Raw genomic sequence first — 19771 nt, 5'->3', positions numbered from 1 at the left:
TTATGACAGTAAAAGTACTGAGTTATCTCCCACCTTTTAGAATTAGTTTATCAACCTTTTTGATCCTTTTGAACCGGTTGGCTAATTGAACGCTTTTCTAACTTCGGGCTGCTCAGCGCTTCTATCTTGACTTTCAACATTATGTGAGATTGCCCTCATCTACAGTAGGCATTCATAGCAAGAGCTGAAAACACATTTTTCATCGGTTTCCTTCCCAACGTACAGGTCTAACGCTCTGTGTGTGTGTGTGTGTGTGTGTGTGTGTGTGTGTGTGTGTGTGTGTGTGTGTGTGTGTGTGTTTTCTGCATGTGCGTGTCTCCAGGATCGACCCACATCTTCACCCCCACCAGCCTGCTGGAGCAGCTCAAGGCCATGAACAAACCAGACGAGGAAGTTGCAAGCTAAGATCCTCCAATAACGTCTCTCTCCTCTTTACCGCTTAACCCCTACCCCCCTTTTCCCAAAAACCCATCATTGTGTATGCATCTTGCTTGAGAAGAAAAATACATCTTAGATGATAAAAAAAAATATGTTGTATCAAAGAATAACAATGTTGCAAGTATTCTCATGTTTTACAATGGATGCAACTAAATGAACTTATTTAAAAAGGTTTAAATATCAGAACAGAAGGCCATTTAAAACTGAAAGTACCAAAATGTAATATTGTATGCTATGTTTTCCCTCGTTTGTTCCTTTGAGTTTGTCGGTGTGAGTTTTATTGGAAGCGGGTCGAGGAGGGATGTGCAGTTTGAGAGGTTGATGTTGTAAAAGTCGGTCAACATGCAATATATATAAATATATTCATCAGAGAGGAATCCCCCTTGCCCATTTGAGATGTTCGTATTCAGTAGCATGCTTGGACTTGTGTGGACCGTTTATGTGTTTGTATCCAGTGTGGATGTTCTGGGACCCGCAGAGTTGGCACTTTTTCCTAGACGTCGAGCTTGAATGCTACACTGAAAACCTTTGTTTTGAGTATCGATGAAGTAGAAATACTCTCTTTGAAACTATTCCCAAAGCGTTCTACTCAACGGTCTATCTGGAAACTTTAGCGACAAAGAAAAAACATATTTTGATGGAAATATTGAACGGAGAAGCGGACTACGCTACAGGAGCGTAGACGTGTATGTTTTTGATAGTTTTTGGCCATGATACCATTATGTATCCAAGCTAACCTCACAGTCTTCTGCAGGGATATTAGCGAGCTACTAGCCCACCGCGTGTCTGATACTCAAAACATATATTTTCATTGAAGTATTTGTTTAAAAACGCTCGTTTGGGCAGAAATTGGAAAGAGAGAGTTCTGCAAAAAGCCAGAATTATCCCTCCTCCGGTTAACGAGACTGTAAAGTATTTACTTGCCACAACCTTTTCCTTTCTCCAGAGAAACTCCACGTTTTAATGTCGAAAAGGCCGTTGCTTGCTAATATGTAATGAATAATCCTAAAAAGGGCCAGTTGTATTTCAGTATTGTATTCTGTCAGATTAAGTCTTATCATTGGTTAGTAACTATGTTTAATTGGGCCGTGCACTGAGTAGTGTTGCGTATGGGCCATATGTTGCTGTTTTAGCGTCTCACTGTTGACTGGTGATATTTCTGACTGTGAAGTAGCGATACCTTTCCTTTTAAAAAATGTCAATGTGAAGCCGCCGTGTTTGTGATGTTTTAGCTGTAGCTGTTAGTGGTCAACACAGAAAAATAACTAATATATATATATATATTTTTTTTTTTTGTCTGTTTCCTCCTCTGGTGCAATGTAAAATCCTCCAATGGTGAATGGCTTTTATTTCCTCTTCCCTTCCCTCTTTCCTGGCCAAACAAGTTGTACATTGCACTATACTGCGTTTTCTGTGATGCAAACGCTTGACTTTGCGTTCGTTTTCTTTTTTATTATAATTTGCTGTTGTATAGGGTTTACTCTGTTAAATCAATTGATTTATATCAGAATTATTTATCAGAGAAAAGATAATAGCGATGCATTAGTCCTAAAACGGTTTAACTTATCGGGATCGTATGTTTGCGAGTGTTTAAGCACAAACAAAATTTCCATGTGTACCTATGTACTAAGGCTGTCTAATAAATTGGCTTCCATTACATTAAATAGTCTTTCTTTTCTTTTTTAAAACAGTAAAGTACAGACACCAAATGTTATTTTTCACCTTTATTTGGCTCCTTAGGGACCACCGAAAAGATTCCCTGCAAAATATTTTTTAGACCTACAGTTGGAAAAAATGGTAAAAAAAAACAGTATTCACAGTTTTATGGCATAGAAAGCAATTTCAATGTGAGAATACAATCCATCAAATCTGTAACAATTGTATAGTTCTCTCTTTATGTTAAAATCCTTTACAGTGCTGGTGTGTGAATGTTTGATCCACATAAAGCTGGTCAGTCACAGTACACAGTTGGACTTTAACTTAAGTTAAACTTGCAAGCTTATAAAAATACTGTACAAAATTTTATTGTCAAACTGCACAATTTAAAATGTGTAGTTTATACATACAAAATAACTTGTAACAACATAGAAGCTAATTTTGAGGATATCCGGCGTCTCGGGTCGTGTCGACCATTCACAAAATAGATCCGCGGAGGTCTCTTGTACGACTATCCACAACCGACTCCGTCACAACAGGAGTGCATTTCATTTAGTGAGTGGCAGGCTACTGTATCGGGAAAGGAAAAACGCTTATACTGCAACTAAAACACTGAAATACTTACATTTCTACAAACTAGAAAAGATTAAAAAAAAATACATAATTAATGTGTATTCAGTACAGGATCAATAAATAGCTCAAAATAACTGAGTATTACCTCACGAAAAGACAGCTGTAACTTGTCCTGTTGTAATTTCTTCATGGGTTTGAAAATCATGATCAACAACAGTGTTATCAAACTGATCTACAGTACTACGTCAGTTTAGAAAGTGTCATTTCAATGTATGCCAGCACATCTTTTGAAATTCTTTTCTATGACAAGAAACAAAGAAGAAACAAATTCATGTTTGGCCACCTGAGACTTAAATGTTGCCATAAAATAAAAACATTTTTAATGCCGTAAACAAAGCTCCAGTAACAGCTTCTTCTCCAAATGTAGGATGCAAAGAAAAGTTACAAGAAGAGAAGGAGTTTAGATTTTTTATTCACCTGGTCATGCCCTGCTGTCTGAGCTGCCTGTGTAGCTGTAGGACTAAGTGAGGAGCTGCTGGTAGAGCTGCCTGTCTAGCTGCAGGACTAAGTGAGGAGCTGCTGGTAGAGCTGCCTGTCTAGCTGCAGGACTAAGTGAGGAGCTGCTGGTAGAGCTGCCTGTCTAGCTGCAGGACTAAGTGAGGAGCTGCTGGTAGAGCTGCCTGTCTAGCTGCAGGACTAAGTGAGGAGCTGCTGGTAGAGCTGCCTGTCTAGCTGCAGGACTAAGTGAGGAGCTGCTGGTAGAGCTGCCTGTCTAGCTGCAGGACTAAGTGAGGAGCTGCTGGTAGTGCGCTCCTGTAGCCAGCGAGCGAGCCATGTGTCCAGAGGTGCGCTTCATGTGCCGAGCTGCTCTGATGGCTCTGTTCAGAGACGTGTCCACGGAGTGCCGCTTGTCTACCGACAGGGAGCGTCTTGTCCTCCCCCTCACCTCTCTGTGACCCTTGACCCCTGAGGTGCCAGTGCTGTTGCTAGGAGACACGTAGAGGGGTGATGAGTACAACCTGAAGAGAGGGTAAGTTGAGAAAAATTAGTTTGACAAACAAAATGTACTATGTGGTATTTTTATAGTAGTTTTTGCAGTTTGCGTACAAGTATAACATACAAATGTAGTTGTCGCTTTGTAATAACAGGAAAAGACAGAATATGTACGCTGACGGATGTCGAACTGGGAATTTGGAGCGTCACGGTCAATAAATCTTCACAAAGAAAGAAAGGTATGTTTCCAGATATATTGTACTTGTTATCAACATCTCCAGCTGTTTCATAACCATAAGCAATATTTTTTCAGGTCAAGTCATACACCCCGTCTAATTTGTTAAACAAGTTATAGAGGAGGTCTCCACATTACGGTACGTACACAGTATTTCCTCACACTTTTCTTTAGTAAAGGTTTGTTCCGCAGTGCCTTTTTAGAGCAGAATGTTATCAATGTAAGACCCTGAAACATACAATTGCACACATTCTCCAGCAAACGCAGGTCATAGTATAGTATGTTCTAAAAACTTAAAAACAGGTCATAGTATAGGATGTCTCATGAAGTCATAGTATGTCGAAAAACCACACAAAAGTCAAAAAAAATTTAAATAAAATAGTTATACTATAGTATGTTGAAATATCTCCAAAAAGGTCACTGTATAGTATGTCGAAAAAAGTCATGAAATGGACATAGTATTGTATGTCAAAAAGGCATTCAAAAGTTGTATAGTATGTCAAATAAATAAAAGTATTTTATAGTATAGTATGCAGAAACAATTCCTAAAAGTAGTCCTAGTACAGTTTGTTGAAAAAACTCCAAAAAAGGTCACTGTATAGTATGTCGCAAAAAAGTCATAGTATAATATGTTTAAGGAAAAAATTATTAAAAAAATAATGTCGGAAAAAGTCATTTTACATTACGTGTCATTTAGCTGACGCTTTTATCCAAAGCGACTTCCAATTAAGTGCTTTCGACCTTGAAGGTACAAAAGGCCGAACAGCAAGACGTTAAGTGCAAGTACATTAGCTTTAAATAAACCAAACTACAAAGAGCCATATCAAAGCGCCATTTTTGTTTTTCAATCCTCCAAGGTGCAGTCAGAATAGATGTGTTTTTAGACTGCGGCGGAAGATGCATAGGCTTTCGGCTGTCCCAATGTCAACAGGGAGCTCATTCCACCATTTAGGAGCCAGGACAGCAACCGGTCAGGATTTCGTCGAGAGATTAGTTATCCCTCGCCAGCAAGCAGGTTGGCTGACGCGGAGCGGGCGGGCTGAGATGTGGAATTAGACCACGTCCTAGATGTAAGCTGGGCCTAATATGTTCGCGGCCTTGTACGCGAGTACAAGGGTCTTGGACCGGATGTGGGCAGCAACCGGTAACCAGCGAAGGGAGGGAAGGGAGCGGAGGAGCGGTGTAGCGCGAGAGAACTCTGGTAGGTCGAAGACCAGTCGAGCCGCTGCATTCTGAATGAGCCGGAGGCGTCGGATGGCACTCTCAGGCAGGGCAGCCAGGAGGGAGTTGCAGTAGTCTAGACGCGAGAAGACTAGAGCCAGAACCCAAGGCGCCTTCTGCGTTAGAAGTGGACGTATCCGTCTGATGTCACGCAGCACAAAGCTGCACGATCGGGTAGTCGTGGCAACGTCGGCAGTAAGGGAGTCGGTCGTTGAGCGTCACGCCCAACTTCCTAGCCAGCCGGGCAGGGACGACCACTGAGTTGTCAATTTTTATAGTAAGGTCCCGGGTAGGAGAACCCTTCCCTGGAAGGAAAAGGAGCTCAGTCTTGTTGAGTTTCAGGCGGCGTGCGCACATCAGAGAAGAAAAGACGGCATATTAAGGGGGTTAGAGAAGATGGGATTATGGGAAAATGTTTTTTGGTTGGAGAAGGAGGATTGAATTAGAAATACAGGCAGCCAAGGAGGAAAGAAGCGACCGATAGGTAAGCAGACGGTCGTTTAAATTTCCGTCATTTCCTTTCCGCCGCTCGTATAGTTGTTCTCTCGGCACGCACCGAGTCAGAGAGAGAGGAGGATAGAGTAGGGAGCGTTGGGAGGCACGAGTGAAGAAATGGTCAGAGATGTTGAGTGGCAAGGTTGGATGTAGAGCTGTTTCTGGCGAATATGAGATCGAGGTGGTTGCCAGCTTTGCGAGTAGGAAGGGGAGGCGAGAGGGCAAAGGAAGAGATAAGTCAGTTGACTTGTCTGGATGTTGAAGTTGTCCAGAAGAACAAGCGGAGGCCATTGTCAGGGATGTTTAAAAAAAAAGAAGGTCCAGAGGACCTGGCGGGCGGTAGATGACGACAGCGTTTAGTTGTGCATTGGCCGAGCTCCATGGACAAAGGAGGGGGGAGACCTCGCAACGGCCGCTTTTCCCCATAGCCTATGTCCGCTGGCAGTAGGCTGCGCTGAGCCAGAGCGTATCGGTAGGTTTTACTCCTTTTTCTGGAGAAGGAGACTGTTTATCTCGCCCTTTGTCTCTTGTTTGCGATTTAGTCTCGGATTTGTCGCTGGGTTTGTCTCGTTTTCTCGTAGATTGGCCTCTGTTAGTCGTAACATATTCGGGGGCTTGTCCGGGATTGTTTTTGTTAAACCGAGCCTGTTTAAGTGTTTCCGGTGGCGAGAATTAGCTTGGGTGTCGTTTGTCTGGTTTTAATTGCCAATCGGTAAAACTGCTTGCTCAGAAGGGTTAAGGCGAGGGATCAGCTGGGCCGTTTCCACCCCTTCTCAAAACACTTTTATAATTTTGCCTTTCTTTTTTTCGAGCAGAGACTCAGACTCGAGCTTCGAGACTCGTCAACAACATGTTTTCATACAATTATTGCGTTTTAAATCTAAATGTATTCATGTATTTGTATGTTCTTTTATTGACGCATATACGGGGAAACGTGTGACGAGCTGCATGTCCCCGGCCCTTTGCCATAATGTGCAACGTAACGCACGCGCCTATGTGTGTAGTTTTGCTTTCAATAACTTGGTAAACAGTGGCAGTAAGCGAACAGCTACATGCAAGGTGTGTGGCACCAAGATAAATGATGCCGGATCAACAACGTCGGACTTCGTCAGGCATCTCAAAGCACACCCAGATAGGTCAGTCACTTCCTAATGTGAAAGAGACGTTACATTTAGCATATATCGTCACAGGTAACAAGCTAACCAGTGTAAAGTGTTGTGCTAATGCTGGGAACAAGCTAACTGTATCTTTATAGTTAATAGTTGCTGAGGCTCAGACATCCATGGCGCACAGGAGGCAGGACGCACAAATCCATCTCCCCCAGGAACAAACGCTGTGTCGGAGGGGCAAACTCATGTGATGTGATGAATTGATCCCGTGGATGATTTGTAGACTATTAAGTGAACAAGGTGGACACGGTCCACCAAACACTGGGCCATCTTGTCTGTCTTAATTCTGCACATATTTCTGTTACTGGAGTCCTATTTACTATTTCATTATTTCATCCATGCGTGGCGCAGCGGATCCGTGCGCACTGTCACCTGCCGTGGAGACGCTGGCCTCACTAACCTCTCCTCCTCTGAGTCGGGGCTCCCTCGCGCTGGACTCAGTTTCACTGAGCATACTAACACTTAGAAAATGCATAAATTGCATTAGATCAGTGAGTTCAAACTGCTTATTGTGCGTAATGTGGACTGACACTGAGATGCATGTTTTTTTTGAGTGAAAGAGACGTTAAATTTAGCATATATCGTCACAGGTAACAAGCTAACCATCGCAAAGTGTTGTGCTAATGCTGGGAACAGGCACATTGTATCTTTATAGTTGTATCCATATCTTTTGAAGTGCTTTTCTCAAGATAATCTCTTGACCTCTCCATGGTGGCACTTTTTATGTTTAAATCCGCCGTCATAATAATAATCCGCCGTGGAACAAGTGCGTCTGCTCTTAAAGGGAATGTGAGATGATGCTCCGATTGGTTATTTTCACGTTACGCCCACACAGAATGAGCAGCATGCATGTCGTGACTGTTGGGTCTGTTGGTTTTTTTATGACTCTACAACACTTACTAGTAAATTATTTGCCATGTAGAAATATCACTTCTACCAAAAAATTTGATTTATGAGGTTAGTGATGTTGGACTGCTATTATTTTTAACACAACTGTACATCCTTTACTGTCAAACTGGGAAAACAACAAATACAATGGGATTAAGTAGGCTAGTCTAAACAGAACTGTTTGATAAATCTTTTCAGATTTTTGTATTTGTTATAGGCTACTTATATGCTACAGGGCCCTGTAGCGGAATGTTATTTTCACATCTAGGGCCCTATTTTAATGATCTAAGCGCATGGCGCAGGTCCAAATCCACTTTTGCTAGGTGTGTTTTGGGACATAACATGCAATAAACCAATCAGAGTGTTAAAAGCCAGCTGCATTTGTACCGTGGCGCATTGCTATTATGATGGCGGATTTGCACTGTAATATTTTTAGTTGTAATATTTTGCATGTTTGTGTGCTGCTGTGTGTGTGTGTGTGTGTGACAAAGCTAGTTTGCGCGAGCCTAGGCGCATTTTACTAATTGGCTGTTAAAATAACAATGAAATACTGACTTCAGACTAGGTTTTTGTTGGTCAATGGCGCGATCACTTTCCGCTGCCTCAGGATAGCAATACACCAAGAATTCACCTGAACACACCTCCCTGTAAGACCAGCACACCCATGGGCGCAGGTGCATTTGCTATTTAAACGACGTGGACGCTGGATAAGAAATTGACAACTGCGTCAGTCTTAAACTAGCAAAGACACTCGTGTCGGGCTTTGCGCTGCGCAGCGCCGGGTGCAAGATTGGGCTCTTTGACTTTTGCGGACCAGAGTAGCTGGAGAGATTAGCTAAAGCCTGAAGGAATGTTAAAAGTGGAAGTAGGAGAAAGAAGATGGCAGTAAAGGGGAGCGAACTGGGTTCTCATTTATAAAACTTAGGATCTTTACTAAAAGTGTACGTACGCCCAAAAGTACGGCAAAAAAACAAAATCTGATTTATAAAACCCTGCGTATGCACATCTGTTAGCAACTTTCCCTTTGATAAATCACAGTTTACCCAAGTGTAAGTGTGCATACGTGAAACAGCCTCTTATCCTGCCCTGTACATGCCCATAGTCTTTTAAACGTATTTATAAAAGCAAGTTATCAAATTTCTTAAAGCTAAGAATCACTCTCCCGGTTCTTTAAGACTGCTCGAGAGGTTTCTCGAGCGGTTAGGAGTCATCGGTAGGGGCTCGCGATGGCACAGAGGAGACAGAGATGCAAACGCGCAAATCTTTCAAGAGAGAAACGACGAGCAGTTGACGAAACGGTATCGTTTGGACAGAGCGGGCATAAAATCTAGGCTATATGTAAGCGGGTTAGTCGACAGCACGCAGGTTTAAAATTTGTAGTTGAGACGTAGCGGAAAACGGGTTTATCTTTCATTTCCAGTGTATTCTCTTGAAAACATATTTTTGTCAAATGCGTATTGAATGTTAAATCTTCTTGGGAATTTCAATATTGTTAAATAAGGAAATTTACTCAGCAATTGGTCCACGTCTATCATTTCTAAGACGTAGTCCTACACTACATAAATTACGACCAAGATGCTCGATAACTAACTTTTAAGCGCAGCTTTGAGCCAAGATTTAGATTAGGATTAAGATAGCGCTGTTCTCACAGGCTTGATAAATACGGGTCAACGAGTACAAGATGGCAGGGTGCGGTTTTAGCGGTTCTTTTTGTCGGTGGAGAGATCAACTGAACTACCAATATCTCAAACATTACCTGCCGGTAACTCCTCTATCTGCGCATATCTGGTGTCTGCCTGGGTTAACGTGCGAGATGCATACGCGGAGACGGGCGGCTCCTAGACCACGCCGGGACGGGATGCTTCGCGGGTGATCGAGAGTCACCTGTTTCTGCGTATCGTAATAGCAGAGTACCGGCGGGCCGGTGACACAGCGCTTTGAGCTCTGGGGGACTTGGGAACTATAAGTCGTATAACTTATGTTGTCAGTTCATTTAAGCCTGGTCTTGCAAATTTTAATTAAGACCTGCCCCGACTGCTAAAAAAAATCCTAAAGGAAACAATACTAAGGGGTGCGACTAGAATGTCTGTTTGTTCTGCAGTTAATTTTGGTAATGTCAGACTGTTTAAGAAGGTTTTGATTTCTGATAGCGTGGGTTGGAAATAGAGGTTGCTGTAGAAATTCCTAAATTAGTTTATATCCTGTGGGTTTTAATTAATGTTTCCTGTGGAGTCCAAGACGGCCGGGATGATGATTTCCCTTTCTTGTGTCGGAATAGACTCTGACTAGGATTTTGAATTGTATTTGTTGCAGGACGGGGAGCCGGCGAAGGTTCCGGAGGACCGGAGCGACGCGCTCGCGGGAGCGAGAACGGGTGAGCGGACAAGCGGGCAGAGGACTTCGGCCGACGAACCGTATAGAATGCTATAGCGGTAATCAATTCTGGAAGTAACGAAGGCACAGATCAAGGTTTCGACGGCAGAGAACGGGAAATGTTTTTGAGGTGGAAAAAGGCAGTTGTGGCGATTTGATCGACATGTCGTTTGAATTTGAGGTTGCGGATGTGCGGAGAGGGAGACGGAGCAGAGTTGTCGACGTTGGGAAGGATACTTTCAAAACGTATTTCGTTACAGAATACAGAGTACATGCCCACAAATGTAATTTGTAACGTATTCAGTTACGTCATAGTATATTATATAAAGTCATAGTATGTCATAAATACGTCATAGTATGATGGTCATAAAATATACTCAGTGTTTGCTATTATAAATATGCATAAGCTCCCACCAGGGTCAGACACAAAGACATGAGCAGATGAGTCCATGTTCTAAACAATATGAACAGAACAGAAACTTACAAACAACACGCTTGGCAGTTGACACTTTGACAAAGATTTTCTGGTTTAATGTACTGTAACCTAATTTATATCAATAAAACACTTCACTAACCTTAATAGCCTTAACTAAAGCACTTTAAATAGATCGTGCCTGATTTAAAATCACAAAAAAAAAAAAAAACTAGATTTACATATATCTCTGGCTAACTAGCTAACTAGACAACGCTATTGAAAAATCCATTATACGTGTATAGACGGCCCGATTAGACAGAAGATTTACCGTTAGGAATACGTTTAAAAAAATAAATTTTAAGATTGCGAGATTGATCTTTTAACTGTAAGAGATCTTGGCCAACATCGCTGTCTTTAAGAGGCTGTAGCAGGCTCCGTTTTTAAAGCTAGACTAAATATAGTGAATATGAAACTAGATGACCAAAGTCATCCATTGATACTTCAACCAAACTGGCTGTTTTTGAAATCACCAACTTCATACTACAGACTAATACAGTATGCAGTACCTACTGCATATATGAAGTTTGTCAACTGTGTGTGTGTATGGCGAGAGGGAAGGTTACTTACAGGAGTGGTGGCTGGCACACTGGCATGCATCGCAGCAGTGTAGGAGGAGCTGCAGCTGCAAAGTATCTGCTCCTCGCAGCTCTGTCGACTGGTTGGCGGCATGTGTGCGTGGGGGAGTCTGAGACTCTGTGACAGTCTGTAAATCACAGAGCAGGCCAGCAGCGCCATTAACATTTCACATAATTAAACTTGTTTTATGTACCGCAAACTGAACTGATGTATTTCCTGAGCGTGGTGACTGTACAGAACTTTGTGCTGCTGATACAGAAGTTTAACAAACTAACACATTTTGATTTTAACATCATCAATCGCACACAGAGCAAAAGCCCGGAGGACAAAGAGATAACTGTTTACGCATCCCTATCGGCGCTCGGAATTTAATTCTCTGTCAACAGTGAGTCTGAGCAGCACCACAGCTAACCTGGCGTATTGCTTCTGTAGGGTTCAGGGCGTCCAAAGAGAGAACAGTTATGATAGCCAGAAGAGTGGGTTGGCTCTCCGGCGCCACCAACTGGCACTGAAAGAAAAAAAACAAGCAAGCGGGACAAATATTGAGGACAAAACTGATTTTATCCTCTTTGCCTGAATGCAAAAAAAGCCAACAACAAACATGTAGAGAGAAAGACAAAACATTAAATTCCTGCTCAGGATGAAGGCGCTTCCTTACTTTCAGATCGCCCTCGGTGGTGTGACAAACACTGAGGACAAAGAGGAGCTGGACGCCCTCTGCTGTCAAATTCATCTGCTGTTTCAGACACACCGGTACGCTGCCCTGTAACACACACACAAATACATTAAAATACTTTTAACACTGTTTGTTATATAACAATTTTAACACTTTTTATTATATATTATAAGGTGCTCTAAGCGATGTCAGACTTTTTTAGGCTAAACATTTTTTGTCACATACAGCAAACATCTCCTCACTATCCGTGAGCTGTCTGTCCCCTGAACACACTGTAAAAAAAAAATGGGGTCTCTGTAGACAGCCCAGGCTCCACAAACGGTGCCAACCTGCACCCTGAAGCATGACAAACAGTCTTCCAGCATTCCAGCCAATAAGCAACAAGAAGGATTTGGGGGTGGGGTTTAGAGAGGGGCGAGCTAGTCTCGTTTTGTTTGAAAATACTTCTAACGTCAACGAGAAGTGCCGTCACCCAACATCGCTTAGAGCACCTTTAAACATCTGTGTTGAAATGAACAGATGTCGCTATGAATTCACAAGTAGTCACATTTCTGTATGTTCTATCTTTGGAAATGTAATAGTGTCGAGAGTATTTGGAAGCTGGTGAGGGCAGGAGACACTGAAGTAAGCTATAAAATCGTTGTACGAGCAATGACAAAAGCTCTGTTCGTACAGTATGTTGTCAGGTTAAGAGAGTTTAATAGCACTGTGGTGTCTCAATATAGGCTATGTTTAGATGGAAACGATCTGAAGAGAAAACGCACAGCACACACAGCGTTTTAACCCTTTAGACGGGAACACGACGGTGGAGTGTTTTTAAGATTTCCACTCTGGAGGGTGGTTTAACATTTTTGAATTTTTAAGCCCAAAAAACGCCGTCTAAACAAAAGCCACATCTGATAAAATATTTTTATGTTTTCACCCGCAAGCGTATTCGTGTAAACAGGGCCATAGTCACGTGTCCTTGCAAAAGTTTAAAAATAAAATAAAATAATAATTTTGTGCTCAATCACATGTATCTCTGTTCCGAACTGTGCAGACAAGGCACTTTTAATAACAGAAACTGAATACAGGCTCTTCAAATCCTGTAACGACGATACCGTCAACACGTCTGAACGTGCCACTACACTCCAAATCTGCTCAGTCACCGCAGGACCATCTGGATTGGACTGGATCAGCTAAAATGTCTGAGATAGCCTAAAAAGTCAACTGGATTTATTTTTGCTGGGAGAAAGTTTATATGCGACAGTGTCTGCAGTAGAGTGATGTATGTTCTTACCGGGGTTTGTTCTGCCTTGGACAGCATTTGTGTGCGAACAGTGGTTGTCTGGTGCTGCAGCAGATGTTTGAGTACACTTGGACACCAGATGCTGAGGTGTAGAGGGCTCTGAGCCTGTCACTGAAATCAAAAATATGACAACCATTAAATTGTATGTTATGTTTTCTTAAGATTAATGTGCTTGCTTATGTGTCTAAACATAATCTATTGACAAGTCAGTGGTTGGATGCAAGCGGATATACATGTTTTCTCTATGCATCTTTGTCGTCGTACGCAGACATGTAGCTGGGTTCTTATGTGTCGTTCTCTTTGGACCAAATCCTGAGTATGACCAAATATAACACATAACCATTTAGGGCTCATGTATGCATGCTAGTAGGTGTATACATTTTGATTTTACAAGATCTTGCAAGCAACTTGTAGTTCTGAGTTTAGGAATTTTGTGTAAATTCAGATCAACTTACAGATATCAGGTTGAGATTTTCGTCTGTGTGCAGAAAGCGGTTTCTTCCTGATTGTTTGTCTCATTGTAGACTCTTCAACCTCATCGACCGTCCGTCTGACATCACTCCATTGCTCCCCAGACCTAAGCAATGGGAGAAGATCAAATTATGTAAAAGCAGACAACTAATATAGAATCGATTTTAAAAACCTACCGCTTGCTCCACAATACCATGCCGACCTGCTAACTCCATATTCTGCTCCCGAGATCACTCAGCTCCTCCTCGTCCCTCACTCACACTGCAAAACTAAAGGGGATTGTGCTTTCTCCGTGTCTGCGCCCAGGCTTTGGAACAGCCTCCCATCCAATATTAAGGCATGTTCTACGACTGAAAACTTCAAATCTAATTGAAAGACCCATTTACCCCCCTCCCCCCTTGCTTTTAGCGATGTCTGAGGCTGCCTGGCTTCTGTCAAGCCACCTCCTGATCTGTATTTTTATTCCCTATTCCGCTTGCTGATTTAATTTACTCTTCTAACTTTGTTATTTTTTTACGTTACATACAAACTGCAGTGGCCTGGGCACTTTTGCTGTGGTATACACCTGGAAGATAAAAAAAACCAACCTGATGCGAGGTGTGGAGGTGCTGTGGTGAGTGTAGTACTCGTGAGCCAGAGGAGCTGCTCTCGCAGAGCTCAGAGGCTTGTTATTTCTCAGACAGCTTTCTAGTCTCTCCCTCAGTCTCCTCACCTCGCCCTGCAGCGTCTGGAATGCATCACTAAAAACAATAAAATCACATTAAACAATCCAGTTGGGGGGGTCATGTTTGCATTTAGTAAATATGTTAAACAGTAAAGTCCAGTAAATGTGACCACTGAAGTGCTGCGCTGTGCAAATATTCAAGTGACCAAATCACCAGTATGCATCCATGCAGTTGTCAGTCCAAACATGTATCCAAACACACTCTTTTTTCAAAGAGTGTGTGTAGACACACACTCTTTGAAGAAGAAAAAAAAAAAAAAAGATCACACCATGCAGGAAACATCACAGAGTACCTCCTAATATGCAACCATAATCACTAGCGGCCGATTCTGTAATAAAATACATAAAAGAATATGACGATGGAAACATTAAGGAAGGTTCAGCATTTCGTGAGATGTGCGGCTTGATGTAACAAGGTAAACTTGCAGGAGTTAACAAATCAAGATTCATTTAGGAAAATATTAATTTCATTCGTCCAAAATAATTTCTCTGCAGACAGAGACATAAACCTGGCCATGTTTGCACAGTTATTGCCATAGCAGCTGCTGCTACATATACTCACTTGCGATTGGCCGCCTGACTAGAGCTCAGTGCTTTGAGAGAATCGCCATGGTGATTCTGCGCAACGGGGGAGGAGCTTGGGCTGGAGTTGTAGAGAGAATTGACAGATTCCGTGTACTGGTCATTCTGTCTGTCTGCAGATGTAGTGTGAGCTGCAGAGATAGATGAAGACAGCAAGTTAAATATATAATGCAGTAAAACACTTGAATGAATATGAGTAATAACATAGTAAGACAATAACAGGGCAACATTATTAGCAACAATCCAGTTGATGGACAGAACTTGGAGACTCACAGCTGTCGCTCTCCAGCCCAAACTCACTGGTTCCGCTGTCGGCCCTGGTTTGTTCTGTCTGACTGATGCGGCGCTGTGGAGAGCAGGAGAAAGTGCGTCTCCTCTGCCCTTGTCTGGTTCTCCTCGGCATGTCGTGGCTGAGCTGGGGGGCCCTTCTGGGCTCCGTAGCCGTGCGGCTGCGTGATGGTGCAGAAGCAGGAGACGGTGCTGAGACTGGGCCTAACTGAGGCTTCCCTGGGTTCCCCTCCTGAGACACTGAAACACTGCTGTGGCATGGAAGAATATTCAAACGTGCAAAAACAGAAAACACAAAAGATATGATCAGCAATAGACTGTATAAAAAATAAACAGTAATGAAATAGGAGAATAGGGGGCTTTAGAGTTGCAAGGTTAGACATCAGTATGCTGTGTGTGTGTGTGTGTGTAAACGGGGTGGGGGATGGCACAGGAGGTCAAATATATGGTGCAGTAAATTTTTTTGGAGGCACAGAAGCAGTGTTGGTCTTCCTCACCTCTCTGAAGCCCTCTGGTGGAGATGAGCTGCTGCTGCCGGAGTCAGACGGCTGCTCTCCGAACAGACAAACCCGCTGTCCGTCTCCGGAGAGATAATCCCGTCCTGGTGGACGCAACGCAGAACAAAGATTATGCAACATTTATCTATACGCTGTAATGGGAAATCACATATTCTATATGTACTGTAGATGCAACATTGTCATATTAAAAGGCTTTCTTTGTGTAATCACGCTACGTTTTAGGCAAAAAATCAGGACTGTTATTTCACCCTGGCAGTTTACAAACCTGAGAGAGCACTCTGCTGGAGTTCCTCTTTTCCAATGAAGTAATCTCTCCCAGACTGCTCAGACTGCTACTGTGGGACTTTCCCACCTCTAACGTCCTTCTGCCTCTGTGAGGATGAACGGGGAGCGTGGTGGACTGGCTGGAGGCCCTGCGTGAAGGACAACTGGTGAGAACAGGAGGGTCCTGATAGTAGGATTTGGCTTTTCTGTCAACAGACAAGTACAGAATATGTTCTGTATGTCTGTATGATAAATGGAGCTACAGAGAATTTAGTCCAGTGGAGCTACTGAAACTAGCTAAAATACCTTTAAATGAAAAATACCTTTAAATGTTAGCCATCCGAGTTGAATCTTATATGACCAAGCTAGTTCACCGTGATCAGACAGGCTTTATTAAAACACGCTTAGCGTCAGACAACATACGCCATCTGCTGCATATAATTCATGCTGCCGGTGACGTCGTCTCTCCCTGTGCCATCTTATCTCTAGACGCAGAGAAAGCTTTTGATCGGCTACAATGGGACTACTTGTGGATGGTTCTGGAACGGTTTGGCTTTGGCTCTGAATTGATCAAATTGAGAAAAGTGCTTTACTGTAACCCTTCTGCTATGATTGTTACAAGGAATAACACCTCCACTCAATTTCCCATTTTACATTCCTACCATCAAGGTTGCCCTTTCTCGCCATTGTTATTTGCCCTCTCGCTAGAGCCCCTAGCACAGAGGATTAGGCAGCACCCTCACCCTCATCTCTCCTATCAAATTCAACGATACTAAGCGTCATATTGCAACGTACGTGGATGACATACTGTTTGTGGATAAGGCGGCCTCCTATTTTCCCCACATTTTAGAGACCTTCGGAGAATTTAGTACTACGTCTGGTCTGGCTACAAATCAATTTTATGAAATCTGCATTATTGCCTTTAAATTCAAAGGAAAGGAGTACACTTCTGGTCATTTGTGCTTCTTCCCCTCTCAACGTGGCTCAACCCTAACGCACCGGACTCACGGAGGCCCATGGATGAGAGGCTCACCTTAGCTCACAGGCTACAAGATTTGATTTATGATGCTATACCACTTCAACGCTCCGAGCTACGCCTAGGGCCCATTATTTCCTTCCTTCTCACTGTGTGGCGTACAGCAGAGAAGGTGTCCAGAATACACAGGCATACATACAGTATATTAAAATATGTTTTTGATGATGATGGTCTCCGTACCTTTAATGACCTACAAACTACATATAACATGCCTGGGTTCTCTTTCTTTCTGTATCTTAAGTTAAGGTCCTCCGTGAGGGCATACGGTGGAATACACCACTCGCCCCTCACGCTTTGCACAGTATTTTAAATAAGTAGGGGCAAACCAAAACCTTGGTATCTGTATTGTACTCCCTGTTTTCTTCATCTGTTTTAGAAGACCCTACGTTTACAACAGGTGTGATCTAGGGATCTGGGTCTTCCCGTTCATAATGAATCGATACTATGGAACAGAGTATGGGGCCACTGTAGTAGAATCCTGATCATCAGCAGATCCGCGCAACCTCCTCACACACTTACACATATACAGTATAATGGCTAAACACTTTTCTTGATATAATCACCGTAGAGCTTTCAGTGTCTAGAGTGCATGCCGCGAGTGAGAGAAGTATTTTACAGTGGGCAAAAATTTTGTCAACTATTGTATAAACCTATGCACTCTCAGTATCTGTATACTGGATGTGTGTGTTTTTCTTGCTCTCTTCAAGAAAAGAAAAGAAAAAAACATTTGATCACAAAAAAAAGAAAATACCTTTAAACGTGTGTCTGTTTTGGATCATATTTCTGTCTAATTTCTAATTCTATCAAAATGTGTGAAATAGCAGTATTATTTTAACATTCAAGATATAACAAAAATTACACTTAGACAGGAAAGTACACATTCTCAGATACAGCAATGCATCACAGGTGCCCAATACAGGAACAAACTTTATTGAGCAGCTGATGAAACTACAGCTCATCTAGTCTGCTTCTTTGAAGACTTACCTCTGTGGAACACCTTTCTGGACTTCCAAGTTTGCAGTTCTGTGACCCTGTCTCTCTTTCTCCTCATCCCCAGGCTGCAGATCACTTGTTAAGGCGGACCTCTGGCTATGGTCTAAAAGTTTGGGAAGTTCCTTAAAGCTTTGGTAGCTAAACGGAAGGACGAAAGATATGATATAATAAAAGTCCAGCCTCCTTATTATTCAGATCTCTTTCTGACAGTGAGCAAAGGAATGTAAAGTATATGGGTCAAGAATGTCTAACATTGATATAAAAAAAAAAAACATTCCACAGCAAAGGTACAGATGGTAACTCTTCTTCACATTTTTTTTAAATGAACAGAAAACACAAACACTTACTGATCCATTAGTGTGGCAAAGTCTTGTTCAGCATGTCTGTGTTTGTCATTCAGAGGTTTGAGGTAGAGAGAATTCAGAGTTTCCTCTTCTTCACTGGCTGAGCTCACTTCCCCCGCTGCAGCCTTTCCTGGATCGACCAGCAAAGGCACAGGTGGGCTCTGGAAGGAGATGAATTTGGATAATTTTATAAAATCTGATGTGGCTGGGAATGCATCCTGTCATTTCATAGCAGGAGTGTGTTCTCCATTAACCAAAAAATGTCCAATTATGTGAACACCAATGGACTGACAACTGCTTTTGTTGAGTTTAATTATCCTTTTTGAGATTAGGGAATGTGGGAATCACTGCTGTATGCTACTACTTCTACAACTATTTTTAGCACAAAACTAAATTTTTTAAATTATTATCGTTCAGTGAAATAATGTCTATTGATCAGATAACAAATAAATCCAGATGATGACAACATGGACATGGAACATTTTAAATCAGCACCACTACAAGCTTTAGGGTTACAACTAACAGTTATTTTATAATTATACAATTTTTTTTAAATATTAGATATTTTTATTTATATATATTTTTATTTATATATATATATATATATATATATATATATATATATATATATATATATATATATATAAGAAACAAGTTTAAATCTAAACAAAAAAAGTGATAAATATCAAACATAATTTCCAAGGCTAGGTCTTGAAATGACTTGTTTTTTTCCCAACCAACAGCTCAAAACTTAAAAATGTTAAGCTTACAATGATACAGAGAAAAGCAGAAACTTCTCTCATTTGAGAAGCTGTTGACAAATTGACTACCGTAATTGTTTCACCATTAAAACAGCATCCCTTGCTTCTACAGGTTGATCGACGGAAATAAGACATCCATTAGACAAGAACAAATCCAAAATGTAACATCCACTGTATCTTTCAAGATTTCAATTCAGGGAATAAAACAGTACATACAGTAAAATTGTTGTTTTTTTTCTACAGGATTTTCTCTATGGGTGTGTACAACATTTACAAATACAGATCCCCTTATATATTTCTGTTCAGAATTACCCTAGTCTTCGTGGCATAGATGCAGAAACAGGCTGCCAGCCGACAGAGTTTTTCACTACGTGCACAGGTATAAAAGCCAAATAGATCTGTACAGTTCGAGGACAGAGTGCATTAATACAGACGGAGCTGTTTGATGGTACCTGTGGGTAAGTCAGAGTTTCTCCCCCCTCAGATGGGACAGATGAAGGGGTGGGGTAAGGAGGTGGAGAGGGAGGAGCCTCACAGGTGGGCTGCTCTTGTTGCATCTGTTCCACCTGCTCCTTCAGATCCTCCATACGCAGCCCACACTGAAAGATCAGCCCTTCCAGCTCCCTGATACACACGCAAACATAATGAAAAAAGCCAAAACAACTGAGAGCACATATGTACGGAATATGAAATGCAATCTATGATGTTTTTTAACTTGGACTCTCACCGTTCGG

The 19771-nt window shown here is 42.0% G+C and overlaps 2 protein-coding genes across 4 annotated transcripts in view; one reads left to right on the top strand and one right to left on the bottom strand.

The window, feature by feature from the left end:
- Positions 1-2237, top strand: part of stxbp1a (syntaxin binding protein 1a) — a 68342-nt gene extending 66105 nt beyond the window's left edge. For 2 of the 3 annotated variants that reach the window (XM_028602430.1, XM_028602428.1), the window contains exon 20: positions 323-2237. Coding sequence is in view for 1 of the 3 variants with exons in the window: in XM_028602429.1 (XP_028458230.1) it covers positions 323-405 (83 nt within the window). In the remaining 2 variants the exon portion in view is untranslated. The remainder of the gene's footprint in view (positions 1-322) is intronic. The other variant, XM_028602429.1, reaches the window with a different exon arrangement.
- Positions 2159-19771, bottom strand: LOC114571476 (AT-hook-containing transcription factor-like). Its single transcript, XM_028602426.1, has 15 exons — positions 19765-19771; positions 19490-19661; positions 18280-18437; positions 17924-18070; positions 15905-16109; positions 15619-15722; positions 15107-15372; positions 14814-14964; positions 14115-14267; positions 13512-13633; positions 13048-13167; positions 11751-11855; positions 11505-11600; positions 11084-11219; positions 2159-3686 (listed from the first exon to the last, which is right to left on the bottom strand). The coding sequence occupies exons 2-15, from the start codon at positions 19622-19624 to the stop codon at positions 3452-3454; spliced, it is 2133 nt and encodes a 710-aa protein (XP_028458227.1). The 5' UTR covers positions 19625-19661; positions 19765-19771; the 3' UTR covers positions 2159-3451.

This window comes from Perca flavescens, chromosome 16 (genome assembly GCF_004354835.1).
Source record: "Perca flavescens isolate YP-PL-M2 chromosome 16, PFLA_1.0, whole genome shotgun sequence".
NCBI classification, from domain to species: Eukaryota; Metazoa; Chordata; class Actinopteri; order Perciformes; family Percidae; genus Perca; species Perca flavescens.
Note: the sequence above shows the minus strand (reverse complement) of the source record. Positions and strands in the feature narration are given on the sequence as shown.

Coding starts and splice junctions, on each gene's coding strand:
- LOC114571476 (XM_028602426.1), bottom strand. CDS start 19,624: ATGGAGGATCTGAAGGAGCAGGTGGAACAGATGCAACAAGAGCAGCCC. Junction 14,268..14,813: donor AGTCAGGCGGCCAATCGCAA/GTGAGTATATGT, acceptor TATTGTTTTTAG/TGATGCATTCCAGACGCTGC. Junction 13,168..13,511: donor AAAATCTCAACCTGATATCT/GTAAGTTGATCT, acceptor TTTTGATTTCAG/TGACAGGCTCAGAGCCCTCT.